The sequence below is a fragment of the Microcebus murinus genome, chromosome 1, assembly GCF_040939455.1.
Source record: "Microcebus murinus isolate Inina chromosome 1, M.murinus_Inina_mat1.0, whole genome shotgun sequence".
NCBI classification, from domain to species: domain Eukaryota; kingdom Metazoa; phylum Chordata; class Mammalia; order Primates; family Cheirogaleidae; genus Microcebus; species Microcebus murinus.
This window is the reverse complement of record NC_134104.1, coordinates 83,188,878-83,203,634: the sequence shown is the minus strand read 5'-3', so window position 1 is coordinate 83,203,634 and position 14,757 is coordinate 83,188,878. Positions and strand designations below refer to the sequence as shown.

The 14,757-nt window shown below is 40.0% G+C and overlaps 1 protein-coding gene and 1 non-coding gene across 4 annotated transcripts; one reads left to right on the top strand and one right to left on the bottom strand.

Moving 5' to 3' along the window:
- Positions 1-1,183: 1,183 nt before the first annotated feature.
- On the top strand, positions 1,184-13,476 carry ZNF639 (zinc finger protein 639). Of its 3 annotated transcripts, none has more exons than XM_012737016.3 (6): positions 1,184-1,354; positions 4,725-4,804; positions 6,669-6,737; positions 7,418-7,528; positions 9,573-9,707; positions 9,850-13,476. In XM_012737016.3, exons 3-6 carry the CDS (start codon positions 6,680-6,682, stop codon positions 11,001-11,003), a joined length of 1,458 nt encoding a protein of 485 aa, XP_012592470.1. In that variant the 5' UTR covers positions 1,184-1,354; positions 4,725-4,804; positions 6,669-6,679; the 3' UTR covers positions 11,004-13,476. The 3 variants fall into 3 exon arrangements, with proteins under 3 accessions (XP_012592470.1, XP_012592469.1, XP_075859767.1); XM_012737015.2 differs by lacking the exon at positions 1,184-1,354 and adding an exon at positions 1,363-1,588; XM_076003652.1 differs by lacking the exon at positions 1,184-1,354 and adding an exon at positions 2,319-2,405.
- LOC142875454 (small nucleolar RNA SNORA40) lies at positions 11,540-11,664 on the bottom strand. The gene has a single exon (XR_012922808.1). It is a non-coding gene; the product is annotated as a small nucleolar RNA SNORA40 (small nucleolar RNA).
- Positions 13,477-14,757: the final 1,281 nt, after the last annotated feature.

Here is a 14,757-nt window from a genome sequence, read left to right as displayed (position 1 = left end):
AAACTTCATCCACAAGGCTATGCGAGACACAAGGCTATGCAGGAGCAAAACAGCAACTACATATGGTCACATGACACCCCCTTGTGGCTTCTACTATATCAGGTTCCCTATTCTGCGTCAGGTACTAACTATTCTGGGAATTTTAAAATGTCTCTACTTCTCTTCATACTTTATTCAGCCCATACTATTATTCGTGAACATTCTTTTATTTGGGCTGAGTCCACACATTAAAGTTATGAGGTTATAAAAAGTGAGCTTCGCAGACAAGTCATGTCTCTTTCAAATATAGCTTTATCTCCTGTAAAACAGTGAAGGGATCGGAGTAAGGTCTGTGATTAGCACTTTCCAGCTCTTGGTTGCTTTAGCCTGTGGTTATCAGAAACAACAGTGGGCGTGGATAAAAAGACACCTTCGCAACCCTGACTGTCCGAGTGACCTTGGGCACCTGATAATCCACATGGATCGCATTCATCCACTTAACAACTGTTATAACCTCAGGTGCTGAGGCTACCCAGTCTTTAGCTTCTCACAAACTCGCCTTTCTAATTTGTAAATTAGGATTAACAACCTCAACCAGCGGGCAAAAGGATTAAACATATGACCACACTCGCAGAGATCATCTCTGAAACTGTGTTCACAGATTTATTTACGCTTATTCAATTCTTTCTATATCTGCTCGTAGAAACTCAGGATCGGAAAAGGATTTAAGTGGCCGAATCCAATTCCCCTATAACTTCACATTCATTCCACGACGATTTCTTGAGCCAAGGAATCCGGCCAAAGCCTAATACAGATTTACGACCTTCAAGTTTCACCCTCTTGCCCGGCGGACAGCATCCCAGCCTCGCGCGGTTCTCTGGGGCGGCCCAGTAAAACCATGCCGCGGTTCTTGCCCTTTTTGTCCCCAACAGACAGCTGGCGTATTTGGGAGTTGGGCACGCCATCTGCCTAGCCTAACCTGGGCAAGACCATTCTCGCGCTTCCCCTGGAGGAGAAGTGTGGGAAAGGGGCTTCTCGCGCGCCGCGCTTCCCCGCTTCTTCCAGGGCGAGAGGGAGGAAGCGGGGTGGGCAGAGGGACGCCCGCTCGGCCGCGGCCCGCTCTGGAGCAACTGTACAGGGTGGAATCACCCTGTGGGGCCGCGAGGGGCGGTTCCCCGCCCAGAAAAGGCCTGAGGCTGCGCAGAGGCGCAGAGAGGGGGCGCCGGCCGCCGGGCCACCCCCGGGGCTGCGGGCGGGTGGTCCCTCCCAGGCCCGGTTTGCTGTGAGGCCGCGCAGCTCGCTCCCCTGCCCCCTCTCCTCTCCCCGCCCTGTCGGCGGGCCTCTGAGGTGCGCGGCGCAGGCGCGGAGTGAGGCGGTGAGTGCGGCCTCGGAGCCTAGGCCTTGGGCCTGGCGCGCTGGGCGTGGGGCGCGCGGGAGGAAGAGGGGCCGGCCCAGCGTAGCGCTCCGGAGCGCGAGGGCTGGAGCGGCGCCGCCCGCTGCAGCGCGTCTGCGGGCAGGACCGCGCGGCCGCTCCGCCGGCGCTCCGGCGCCTTGGACGCCGCCGCCTCGGAGCTGAGCTGGGGCCGGCCGGGCGGGCCCCGGGGGACGGGTGAGTGTGAGGGAGGAGCCGGTGGGCCGGGTGCTGCACTGCTGCAGAGGACGCGGGCGCGCGGGCGCTTCGTCCAGCGGGAGAGGGCAGGAAAGACCGGATGGCTTCTTTTAGACTGAAACCCTGCCTTCGTTTTATGGCGGGATGGCGTTCCCCTCCCCCACCCCCGCGGCAGGTCCAACTCCCGCGGAGGACCCCTCGTCCGGGGCCCGCCGCGGCCCCGCGCTGCTGCTTCCTTACGGTCCTTGGGGCCGCGGCTCGGGAGTGTCCTCGGCGCCTGCCGCTGGTCGCCGGGCTCGGGCGAGGCGGTTGCGTGGCGCTGGGGTGGAGGCGGCTGGGCCGGGCGACTGGTGCTCTGCTGCTGCTCCGGGCTCCGGACGCCCTTCGGTACCTCGATGGTCCCCAGCCCGGCCGCCCGGCGTCTTGGCCCTCCGGCGGCGCATCACTGTGCCCGCGCGGCCGGTCGTAGCCGCGGAGAGCAGGCTTCGGTCCTGGCGCCCCAAGTCTCCAGTCGGTAGTCTAACCCACTCGTTTCGGTGCTTATAAACCCTTTTTTGGTTACCTAGGGATATGAGTAATTTGAGGCAGTTTATCTCTTTGCAAAGAGATAAAAATTTGTGCTGGTCTGAAAAATAGCTGTTCAGATACTCATTGCCCATATATTTGAGCAAAGGCTGATTCCAAGTCGGTAATGTTTCCTGTGGTTTGATCCCATTTTTGAAAATGTAAAATATGTATGTATAGCTTAGCATAGGAAAAAGTCTACATATATACACCAAAATGTTAACAGTGGTTTTTCTGGAAGAACGGATTTCAGGTGATTTAATTTAATTTTTTTAAAAATGTTCTGATCTGCAGTGACATGTATTACATGTGTAGTTTGTATTTAAGTGGGAAAAGCGGAGTGATAAGTTGCCTGTGGTTCAGAATCTTCCTGATAAGAGGACTCGTGAGCAAATGTTTCTATGACATCCTTGAATAAAAAGCCAATTTTTTTCATCATGGCAATTATACATACAAAATGCACATAAACATGTTTGCTGAAATGAGACATGATTAGCACTTTTGGTCTTGAGTGGGCATCTCAACGTCCTGCTGAAAAGCCTGATAAACGTTTGGATATTGTTCAGCCCTAGGTAGGAGACAAAAACCCTTCTTGAGCCAGGTGATCCTACTCTTCTCACCTGACAGTCTGAATCCAGGCCAGCTTGCAACATTCATTTTAATGCCATGCTTGGTTTCCTTTTCTTACTTTTTTATTCTTCAAGTTCTAAAGAACTTGAAATGTATTCTGAAGTAACAAGAGACCACTTAACACGTTTGGCTGATGGTTTAGTGTTCTCCCTGATACTTGTATTTAGAACATGCACTGTGAAGCTTTTGGCTATATAAATTCTGGAAGCGTACCTCAGAGTATCAGGAATAAGTCTTGAAATTTTAGTTTATTACATAAATAGGAAGACAGCTTTTCTTTATTTTTATTTTTGAATGCAGTGGATTGGGATGGTTACTCAAGGAGTTCTACTATATTGTTTGGTGAGGCATTTTTATAATATATATTGGCATCATTTCTATCCATATCATGGTTGTACGTTTCTTTAAGCAATTCTGTTACCCTTTTCTCAGTTGGAGGTGGCTGAGTAATAACTGGAAGCAAGATGTAACTTGCTGGGGGCAGTGGTTAGCAGTGAAGATTACTAACATAGCGTTAGTTATTCCATGCCCAGGAGTTGGAAGATTCATTTACATCTCTGGTTCTGTCACTTCTTAGTTAACTTAACTTGACTTTCTTTGTGGTGTTTGTTTCCTCATTGGTGAAAATGAGATGGGGTTTGATAATAGCCCTTCTGTGTACCTCACAGGATTGTTGTGAAGATGAAATAGAATAAGAGTTAGGAAAATGCTTAATAAACTAAAAAGGCACTATCTTATTACCTACTGTTTGACATATCACTATATCACCTTGGTGGTAAGAAAAGCAGTAATATAAGGCCGAGCGCGGTGGCTCATGCCTATAATCCTAGCACTCTGGGAGGCCCAGGTGGGCGGATTGCTCAAGGTAGAAGTTCGAGACCAACCTGAGCAAGAGCGAGACCCTGTTTCTACAAAAAAACAGAAAAAATTAGCTGGGCATGGTGGCGCATGCCTGTAGTCCCAGCTACTCTGGAGGCTGAGGCAGGAAGATCGCTTGAGCCCAGGAGTTGGAGGCTGCTGTGAGCAAGGCTGACACCACGCACTCTAGCCCGGCAACAAAGCGAGACTCTGTCTCAAAAAAAAAAAAAAGAAAGAAAAGAAAGAAAGAAAGGGAAGGAAGGAAGGAAGGAAGGAAGGAAGGAAGGAAGGAAGGAAGGAAGGAAGGAAGGAAGGAAGGAAGGCAGGCAGGCAGGCAGGCAGGCAGGCAGGCAGGCAGGCAGGCAGGCAGTATATATAATAAAACTGATGGAGAAGGAAGGAAGGAAGGAAGGAAGGAAGGAAGGAAGGAAGGAAGGAAGGAAGGAAGGAAGGAAGGCAGGCAGGCAGGCAGGCAGTATATATAATAAAACTGATGGAGAAAACGTCACAATGCATTTCTATTTCTGACATTCCTTACTTGGCCACTGCTTCACTGGAAAGAACACCAATGTAAGACACTGATCTACTGGAATTGTGGTGGTTACTTTATCTATGTATTTGTTTCCAAAACTAAAATAAAGGAATTGAAAGCGTGGGCTTTAAAATCCATTAGATCTTTCTTTGTTCAAATCCCAACCCCAGCACTTGAGTATCCAACTTTACTTACCTTTACTATGACTGTATTTCCTCATCAATATCAAAGAGTAAGTAATAACAATTTTGAGAGGATGATATGGATTTTAAGTCTGATTTGGTGTTTGTTTTCATTATGCTTGCTTTCCTGTGGCTGAAAAATCAATGCAGATTTATATTCCTATTTTGGTGTCAAATTATAGCTGTAACAGAAGAATTCAGTTCAAAGAAATATGAAAAAGTTATGCATAATCACATTTATCAATATATATAATTTTTAGTACTCAGTACTTTATATTCAAAAGAATATTATGCTTGAATAAAGTATCATATTCTTGAATCTCAGAAGTAAGCTACACTTTTGCTTATATAATTTATGTTTTACTTACAGGCATTTTTTTAAACCATCTGTGGAAACTTCCCTGTAATTCACTTCATTTTTCCTCATTCCAGTAGTAAGAATAATACCAAGTAAGTGGAATATAGTAAACTAATTAATTTTATGACAGTTCATGGGAATTTAATTGTACAATGGTTGCTATACCTGTTGTGTTCTCAGTAGAAGAATGTGACCTTATAAATAAAAAATTTTTTCTTGAAAATTATTTATATTCTGAGCTTCTGTGTAATGAATATTTTTTTTCTGGAAGCCAGGAGGTCAATACACATTTATGATAATATTTTTTGAGGAAATATACCTGCCTTTAGTTTGAAACTTCTATGAAAATGTTCTCAATTGTAGGAAATGTGCTTATAAAAAATCAGTGTGGGCCGCGCGCGTGGTGGCTCATGCCTATGATCCTAGCTCTCTGGGAGGTGGAGGCAGGCAGATTGCTGAAGGTCAGGGGTTCAAAACCAGCCTAAGCAAGAGCCAGACTCATCTCTACTATAAATAGAAAGAAATAATTGGCCAACTAATATATATATAGAAAAAATTAGCCGGGCATGGTGGCGCATGCTTGTAGTCTCAGCTACTCCGGAGGCTGAGGCAGCAGGATTGCTTGAGCCCAGGAATTTGAGGTTGCTGTGAGCTAGGCTGATGCCAGGGCACCTCACTCAAGCTTGGACAACAAAGTGAGACACTGTCTCAAAAACAAACAAACAAACAAAAAATCAGTGTGGTGCCATGGGCACAATGTTTCTTTTCTAAAAAATAAATAATTTAACCATAGGGTTTATTGTAATTATCTAGTTCTTACATCAACATTTGAAATAGAATTTCTCAACCTTAGTAAGAAAGAATAGAAATCTGTCCTGCCTTTAAACTTGATAGGAAAAAAAAATCCAAAATACAAACCTGAGGCATCCTTAATAGTTTTCTTTTTTTTTTTGAGACAGAGTCTTGCTTTGTTGTCCAGGCTAGTGTGAGTGCTGTGGCATCAGCCTAGTTCACAGCAAGGTCAAACCCCTGGCTCAAGCAATCCTTCTGTCTCAGCCTCCCAAGTAACTGGGACTACAGGCATATGCCACCATGCCTGGCTACTTTTTTCTATATATATTAGTTGGCCAATTAATTTCTTTCCTTTTATGGTAGAGATGGGGTCTGGCTCTTGCTCAGGCTGGTTTCGAACTCCTGACCTCAAGCAATCCACCCGCCTCAGCCTCCCAGAGTGCTAGGATTACAGGCGTTAGCCACCACGCTCAGCCAATAGTTTTCTTAAAGGTAGATTTTTCAAGCCAGGCATAGTGTCTCATGCCTATAATCCCAGCACTTTGGGAGGATCACTGAAGGCCACGAGTTCAAGACCAGGCTAGACAACAGAGTGAGACCTCGTTTCTACAAAAAAAAGTTAAAACATTGGCCGGGCGTGGTGGCTCACGCCTGTAATCCTAGCACTCTGGGAGGATGAAGCGGGTGGATTGCTCAAGGTCAGGAGTTGGAAACCACCCTGAGCAAGAGTGAGACCCCATCTCTACTAAAAAATATAAATTAATTGGCCAACTAAAAATATATAGGAAAAATGAGCCGGGCATGGTGGCACATGCCTGTAATCCCAACTACTTGGGAGGCTGAGGCAGAAGGATCTCTTGAGCCCAGGATTTGGAGGTTGCTGTGAGGTAGGCTGACGCCACGGCACTCTAGCCTGGGCAACAGAGTGAGACTCTGTCTAAAAAAAAAAAAAATTAGCTGGGAATTGTGGTGTGCATCTGTAGTCCTAGCTACTTGGGAGGCTGAGGTAGGAGGATCACTTGAGCCCATGAGTTCAAGGTTGCAGTGAGATAGGATCACACCACTGCCTCATACACATTTCTTATTGGCAACAAATTCTTTAGTTAGAAAAAATTTTTATAACAATATTAGCAGTTATTTATCATATTTTTTTTCATTTTTTAGATTGAAAAGATATGAATGAATATCCTAAGAAAAGAAAAAGGAAGACTTTACACCCTTCTCGTTATTCAGGTTAGTATTAAGTCATTTTAAAATTGGGCCATGGATTAATTCAGTGAAATTTTATTCCCATCCATTTTTTCATAATTGATCAGGTAAGACTTAAATATCTGGGTCAAGTTTTAGGTAAGAGAAAACTTTAAATATTCTAGATATTTTATTTAGTTCTCACAACTCTGTGGATTATAGATATTTAAAATTAGGTAGCCAAGATTACTTACTTACGCAGCCTAATTGGGATTTAGCTGTCTGAATTCCAAGCTGTGCTTAAGACACAACAGTAACCTCAGTGGAAGATATTTTGCATTGGGGGGGAGGACTTTATCCTATACATTATTTTTGAAAATATAAACTTTCATTTTGATTTTGTAATTTTAGATCTTTTGATTGAGGTTTGGTCTGCTGTCTGCTGGCAGTATCATATTTGTGAGATTCTGACTACACAGCAAATGTATCTTTGTTTCAAAATTATATTTTAAAGTGTATAATTTGTGATTCTTTCAAAACTTAATGTTAGTATGAGATCTGAAAATAAAATCTTTACAAATTGATGAAAATGTTATGCAGTATTTTCATTATAGATACTGTAATTAAAATCATGAAAATTTGTGTGTTAGATAAAGGGATATCTCATTAAATGTGTATATGTTTACTATGCTTGAATTTTTTTTTTAATTTTGTTTTATGTTCAGATTCCTCTGGAATAAGCAGAATTGCAGATGGATTCAATGGAATTTTTTCTGATCATTGTTATAGTGTCTGTTCTATGAGACAGCCAGACTTAAAATATTTTGACAACAAAGGTATATCTAATATTTTTGAAAGTATTTTTGCTTAAATTGCTTTTACATATTTTTATTCCTTATTTGAAAATATGGGTGAAATGTGGGTTGATAATTTCTAAACAGGCAATTGTTTGAATTTGTTATAATGTAAGAAAACAAAGTTTCATAAGAAAGCAAATAAGCAATTTTAGTTTTTAACATTATTTCAGATATATAAATAAAAAGCACATGCTCCCAAGTCCATTTTAGTTGGCTAGGAATTGGTGGCAAAGCAGGAATGACCTAGAGTTGGGAGCATTTATGGTGAAAGGTTAAGAATAGTTTTACACACAGTTCTTCACTCAGCTATACCTGTCGGTCTAGAGGGCTGATAGAAGGAAATAACATAGGGTGATTTGGTCTTTTCAAATCTTGCATTTTCTATTGACTCCTCTTTTCTAGAACATTGAGTGAATAATAATTTGCACCAATTCCTGATTTGGCATTGGGATTGTCCCAGTTCCCTGGAGCTCGAAAACATGTGGAGTCAGAGACATCAATATGAACTGATGTTTAGCATAATAAATTAATAGAATCAGATGGTTACATACAGAAATGTTTATAGATATGTGTGTGTGTGTGTATATATATATACATGGTATATTATACACACATTTTTTGCTCTACTAGCTAAGAGGGCCTAAAAGAAACTACACCACTAAAAGAGCACATTTAGTGCCCAGGTCTTGGTTTGTAATACCTTTCTCTAATAAAAGGAACTATGGTTCCTCAGAGAAATTGCTAATTCTAGGTCTGGGTCAGGAAATATACAAGATGAGCCCTGGAGCATCTTATGGTGCTGGAAAATAAGGAAATACTGAAAAAAAAAAAAAAAAAAAAAAACCAAAACACACTTACTTTATATAGGAGTATGCTGCAGGAGCCCAAGAGTCAACTGAAAGAACTCCCAATAGCCAAAACTGAAACAATTTGAGGAAAAAATTATAACCAGAGTATAAAATATTAATTAGTCTATGCTGATATAAATGATTAAATAAATAAGAGAAAGACCTGTCTGTGCAGAAAAATTATAAATTTTTAATATAGATATTCTTCCCTCAAAGAGTTGGAACATAACTGTCTTAAGTGTGGGCTGTGCGTGGTAATTTCATTCCAAAGGGTAAAGTATGAAAAGTAAAAGTGAGTTTACAGTGGAGAAACCTGATAAGTACTACCTTAGCCAGGAGGTCAAGATCACCATTAACAGTCAAATCATATTGATAATATGTACCCTTGATAAGATGTGATGAAAATGCCAGTTTACCTGTTTGGTCTACCTTCTAATAACCCATTATTCCAGTCTAATCACTGAAAAGAAAACCCCAACAGATGCTATTAATGGAACATCCTACAAAATACCTGACCAATATTGCTCAAAACTGTCAAAGTCCTGAAAAACAAGAATGTGAGAAACCGCCACAGCCAATAGTAGTAGTCTAGAGAGACATAACAAATATAATGTGGTATCCTAGAGGGGATCCGGGAACAGCAAAGAACATTAGGTAAAAGCTAAGGAAATCCGAATGAGGTAGAGACTTCAGTTACTAACAGTATATTGGTATTGGTCATTAATTATAAGAAATGCATTATGCTAATGTAAGATGTTAATAGTAGGGAAACAGTGTGGGATATATGGAAACTCCATACTATCTTCTCAGTTTTCTATAGATCTAGAACTGTTCTAAAAAATTGTATTAAAAATAAACATGGCGAAGCCCAATTTTCTCTGTTGACCTGTATTTCAGTTTCCCCATTCTAAAAAACACTGTGACTGGGCTGAAGTAATAAAGGTTTATTCAAACTCAGTAATTGAAACTTAAAATTCCCAACTAACATAAACAAGTGTATTCTGGTCTAAATGGGGCATAGAAGCAAAAGCAGTTGCTTGTTTGGGCAGATTTTCTGTGTGACTGGGGTATATACATAACAATCAAAATTATATTAAAAGCAGTTGGTGCTTTATTTTATAATTAATGCTTAATGCTTTGATATAAAATGTATTCTTCCAAATTCCTTTTTACAGATGATGATTCTGATATTGAGACGTCAAGTGACTTGCCAAAATTTACAGATGGAATCAAGGCCAGAAACAGAAACCAGAACTACCTGGTTCCTAGTCCAGTACTTAGAATTCTAGACCACACTGCCTTTTCTACAGGTTGGGGAAACTAATTACTAGCATTGACATATTTTGTATAGATCAGTGAAAAACAGTGCTTAAAATAAATTTCTTTTTGCCCAGTTGCATTTATTTAACAGGTCTTACTTAGAAATAATAATAGGCTTGTTTTATTCCTCAGAAAAATCTGCCGATATTGAAATTTGCGATGAAGAATGTGACTCACCGGAATCAGTCAACCAACAAACTCAAGAGGAGAGTCCTATAGAAGTTCACACTGCTGAAGATGTTCCAATTGCTGTAGAAGTGCATGCAATTTCCGAGGATTATGATATAGAGACAGAAAACAATTCCTCTGAGAGTCTTCAAGACCAAACTGATGAAGAGGCACCAGCTAAACTTTGTAAAATTCTTGACAAGAGCCAGGCTTTGAATGTGACTGCTCAGCAGAAATGGCCTTTACTGAGAGCTAACAGCAGTGGCCTCTATAAATGTGAACTTTGTGAGTTCAACAGCAAATATTTTTCTGATTTAAAGCAGCATATGATCTTAAAGCATAAACGGACTGATTCAAATGTGTGTCGAGTATGCAAGGAAAGTTTCTCTACCAACATGCTTCTGATAGAACATGCCAAACTACATGAAGAGGACCCCTATATTTGTAAATACTGTGATTATAAGACAGTAATTTTTGAGAACCTCAGCCAGCACATTGCAGACACCCATTTTAGTGATCACCTCTATTGGTGTGAGCAGTGTGACGTGCAGTTCTCTTCAAGCAGTGAGCTCTACCTACATTTCCAGGAGCACAGCTGTGATGAGCAGTACTTGTGTCAGTTCTGTGAACACGAAACTAATGATCCAGAAGACTTGCATAGCCACGTGGTAAATGAGCATGCATGTAAATTAATAGAGTTAAGTGATAAGTATAACAATGGAGAACATGGACAGTACAGCCTCTTAAGCAAAATTACCTTTGACAAATGTAAAAACTTCTTTGTATGTCAAGTATGTGGTTTTCGGAGTAGACTTCATACAAATGTTAATAGGCATGTGGCTATTGAACATACGAAAATTTTTCCTCATGTTTGTGACGACTGTGGGAAAGGCTTTTCCAGTATGCTAGAATATTGCAAGCATTTAAATTCACATTTATCTGAAGGGATTTATTTATGTCAATATTGTGAATATTCAACAGGACAAATTGAAGATCTTAAAATTCATCTAGATTTCAAGCATTCAGCTGACTTACCTCATAAATGTAGTGACTGCTTGATGAGGTTTGGAAATGAAAGGGAATTAATAAGTCACCTTCCAGTCCATGAGACAACTTGATCTCTTTATTTTAACTTACAGAATGTCAATGTAAAATAATAAATTCAACTTTTTTTGGATATGTTAAGATGGATGATTTTAAACACAACTTATGAAATTTGCCTTTAATTAGTTTTTTTACTTGTCCAATTTTCTTGGCATTGCTCTATTTTTAACTATATAATTATATCTTAAATGTGTTATTTTCAGTTGCATGGTAGTTCATGGTTTTAACTATTTTTGGTGACTATCCTGTTTCTTGTATGTGTTGTAATTTCATGAATTGAAAAACAGATGTACTGAAGAAAGGAGCTACAGTTTTCCTTCCTTAACCATAGGTACCATTAACTTTTTCATTTTTAAACTCAAGACAAGCTTAGTTTTTCTTGTATGAAGTCATTAAATTATTGCACTACGAGAACTAAAATGCAACATAATATATAATTAAGTCCACTAATAATCCCATTAGTAAGAAACCAAACCCCTCCTTTTGCATTTCCCATCAGTAATTATCCTCTAGGTAATCAGTGGAATCTCTGATTTTTTTTTTTTTTTTGCATACTCCTTATATATATTTCTCAAAACTCATACTGAACAGCGAGTTCTGGGTTGCAAAAGAGGATTTATTTTTTGGAGTTGTCTGTAAATCTTTGTCCACAAGTTAAAAAGAAACACAAATGCTGTGTGATTGTTTTAACACTAGGAGGCCAATATTATAGGAGGAAAAGATTTGGTTTTCTTAGTCTGTTTCTTAAAAGAAATTTCCTAAGCCCCTGTCTGTATGACGAATAATTTAAGATGGGGGTGGGAAGGAACATATTTCATTTTTAGTTATAGAACCATAATGTCATGCCCAGACTTTTGATGTCAGATTGCTTTATTGACTGAGAAAACCCACTGAAGTGTTAATATAGAGGTTAGGAAGATCTGGGTGGGGGTTGCTGGCAGGGAAATATACAAATTATTTCCGATATGACAAATTGATTTTAGCATCTATATTAGTTTCCTGTGGCTGACATAACAAATTACTACAAAGTGGGTCACCTCTCTAGTGGAAATTTATTGTGTCTCTCAGTTCTGGAGGCCAGAAGTTAGAAATTAAGTTATTGATGGAGTTGGTTCCTTTTGAGGGCTGTGAGGGAAGGATCTGTTCCAGGCCTCTCCGTGGATTGTAAATGGCTATCTTCATGTTCCTTGGTGTTCTTTTTGTATGCAAATCTGTCATACTGGATTAGAGCCCATCCTAACGACCTCATTTTAACCTGATGAAGACTGTATCTCCAAATAAGGTCACATTCTGAGGTACTGACTTCAACATACAAATTTGGGGGGGACACAATTCAACAGCAGCTTGTGAAACAGCACTATCAAGAAAATTGAATTATGAGTATTGTTGCCGTCAAATTTAACAAGCTTTGCTGCCAACGCTTTTATTGTCCAGGTGTATTGATACAGTTGAATAGACCAGTTTATGACCAATGGTTTTCCCACTTCAAGAACCCTGGGAATTTAGTCTTTTGAAAATGGTGGCTGCAAGTATCCTCAACCTATCGTTTTTATTTCCACTATTTGCCAGTGGTCCCCAACTTTTTTGGCCCCAGGGACCAGTTTTATGGAAGACAATTTTTTCATGGACAAGGAGAGGGAGATGGGGGGGGGGGACACGGAGTGCAGGCAGAGATTCAAGCGATGGGGAGTGGCTGGAAATCAGATGCAGCTTTGCTGGCTAGCCCCCTGCTCACCTCCTGCTGTGTGGCTCTCCTGTGCACCAGGTTCCTAACAGGCCCCAGGGGTTGGGTACCACAGGTACATGTAAGCCTGTGTTCCTAGAAACTCACATTCCATCTGACTGTAACATTCCTGATGGGGCTATGTGATACAAATATTTCTCAGAAGACTTAAAATTGTAATGGTTTAAATTGTAAGAGAACCTTAGAAACCATCTGATCTAACCCTCTAGTTTTCTAAGTTTCCTGTACAAATAGAAACATAGGTCATTATAAGGCCAAGGACACAACCAGTTTTAGCATACAGCTGTGGAATCCAGATTATTTGGCTTACAGTCTAGTGATATTTCCATTACACCATATTACATAAACCTAACCTTTGTCCTTGGGGTGTTTTTCATGACTGCTTTACCTAGCCATTCACCTAGCTTCTTGATACTTCTGTTTTTATACTTTTTCTTAAATATCCAGCTCTCGGAATTTGATTTTCAGGAAAGATACCTTAAGTAATGCCTTGGTTTAAAAAAAAAAAAAATCTATTTTATGGCTTTACATTTGATCAGGTGTTAGTAATCAAATCAAAGAGCTTGTAATGAAACTACTCAACAGAGATAAATCCAAGTTTTAAAACCATATAATTTTCCTCAGGAACAGTGTCTAAAAACAAAGAAAAAAACAAAAAACATAACTTTGTACTTTTTTGATGAATCTGCAGGTTGAGCCTGTAACCCAATGACAGTTTGTCCAATAAAAATTTTTTGCTTTGACTCAGTTTTCAAATAAGTCTGTGGTTGACCATAAATTGCTGTTAGTTGGTCTGTATTTTTAGCTTAATGAACTTTGGAAAAACAAACCTACCTTAAAATTTTTTCTAACTACTTCTAGATTTTTTTTCACTTCAGCTACAAATATTTCCAGCATCCTCTTTTGTGACTTGAACCACATTGCAATTCTGAGACTAACTGATGGTGATAATAACACCTCAGTAGGATTCTTGGCAGCAGTGAACAGTAGTGACAGGTCATCATTATTTTTCTTGCTTCTTTTTTTTTTTATCTTCACCTTGCAATGAGTTATTACTTTTGAAGTTCCAAAACCTTTCCCTGGTACTCCAGAATTTCAAAATGGTCTTTTTTTTCCTGCTTGTAAATTTGCAAGTTTTACTACTTTAAATCACCTTTCTTAGATTTCTCTGAATATGCATCATCACACATTAACCAATTTCTAAGTTTCACAGGGTCTATAACCTATTGTTAGGTGACTGCTGAATTGTTGCAGGTGTAGTATATATAGGCTTTAAAAAAATAGATTAACAGTATTTCTAATTTTTTATTCTGATTTACAAATCATTGAATTACTTAATTCCTGTCGCTTTTCCATTAACCTTACTTTGCTTGTTTTGTCTTACTATCTGTGGCAAGCAGCTTAATATATTTTCCAAACTATTGTGATTAATTTTTTAATGGACTGCTAATACATAACATGCTATGTAAATTAGGAAAAGCTTATAAAAATCAAATGGCCACAATCCTGGAAAGTAGATTGGCTTCCCAAAAAATTAATATTAAGAATTTAAGGGAAAATAGGCCGGGCGCGGTGGCTCACGCCTGTAATCCTAGCTCTCTGGGAGGCCGAGGCGGGCCGGATTGCTTAAGGTCAGGAGTTCGAAACCAGCCTGAGCAAGAGCGAGACCCCGTCTCTACTATAAATAGAAAGAAACTAATTGGCCAACTGATATATATATAAAAAATTAGCCGGGCATGGTGGCGCATGCCTGTAGTCCCAGCTACTTGGGAGGCTGAGACAGAAGGATCGCTCGAGCCCAGGAGTTTGAGGTTGCTGTGAGCTAGCTAGGCTGACTCCACGGCACTCACTCTAGCCTGGGCAACAAAGCGAGACTCTGTCTCAAAAAAAAAAAAAAAAAAAAAAAGAATTTCAGGGAAAATAAATAGTTAAGACCGTTAATCCCAATCATCAATTTCATCACAATAGATATATTTCAGAAGAAAAAGAAAAGTAAAAAGATTTAAACATTTTAAATTTAAAAA

Coding starts and splice junctions, on each gene's coding strand:
- ZNF639 (XM_012737016.3), top strand. CDS start 6,680: ATGAATGAATATCCTAAGAAAAGAAAAAGGAAGACTTTACACCCTTCT. Junction 6,738..7,417: donor ACACCCTTCTCGTTATTCAG/GTTAGTATTAAG, acceptor TTTTATGTTCAG/ATTCCTCTGGAATAAGCAGA. Junction 7,529..9,572: donor AAAATATTTTGACAACAAAG/GTATATCTAATA, acceptor TCCTTTTTACAG/ATGATGATTCTGATATTGAG.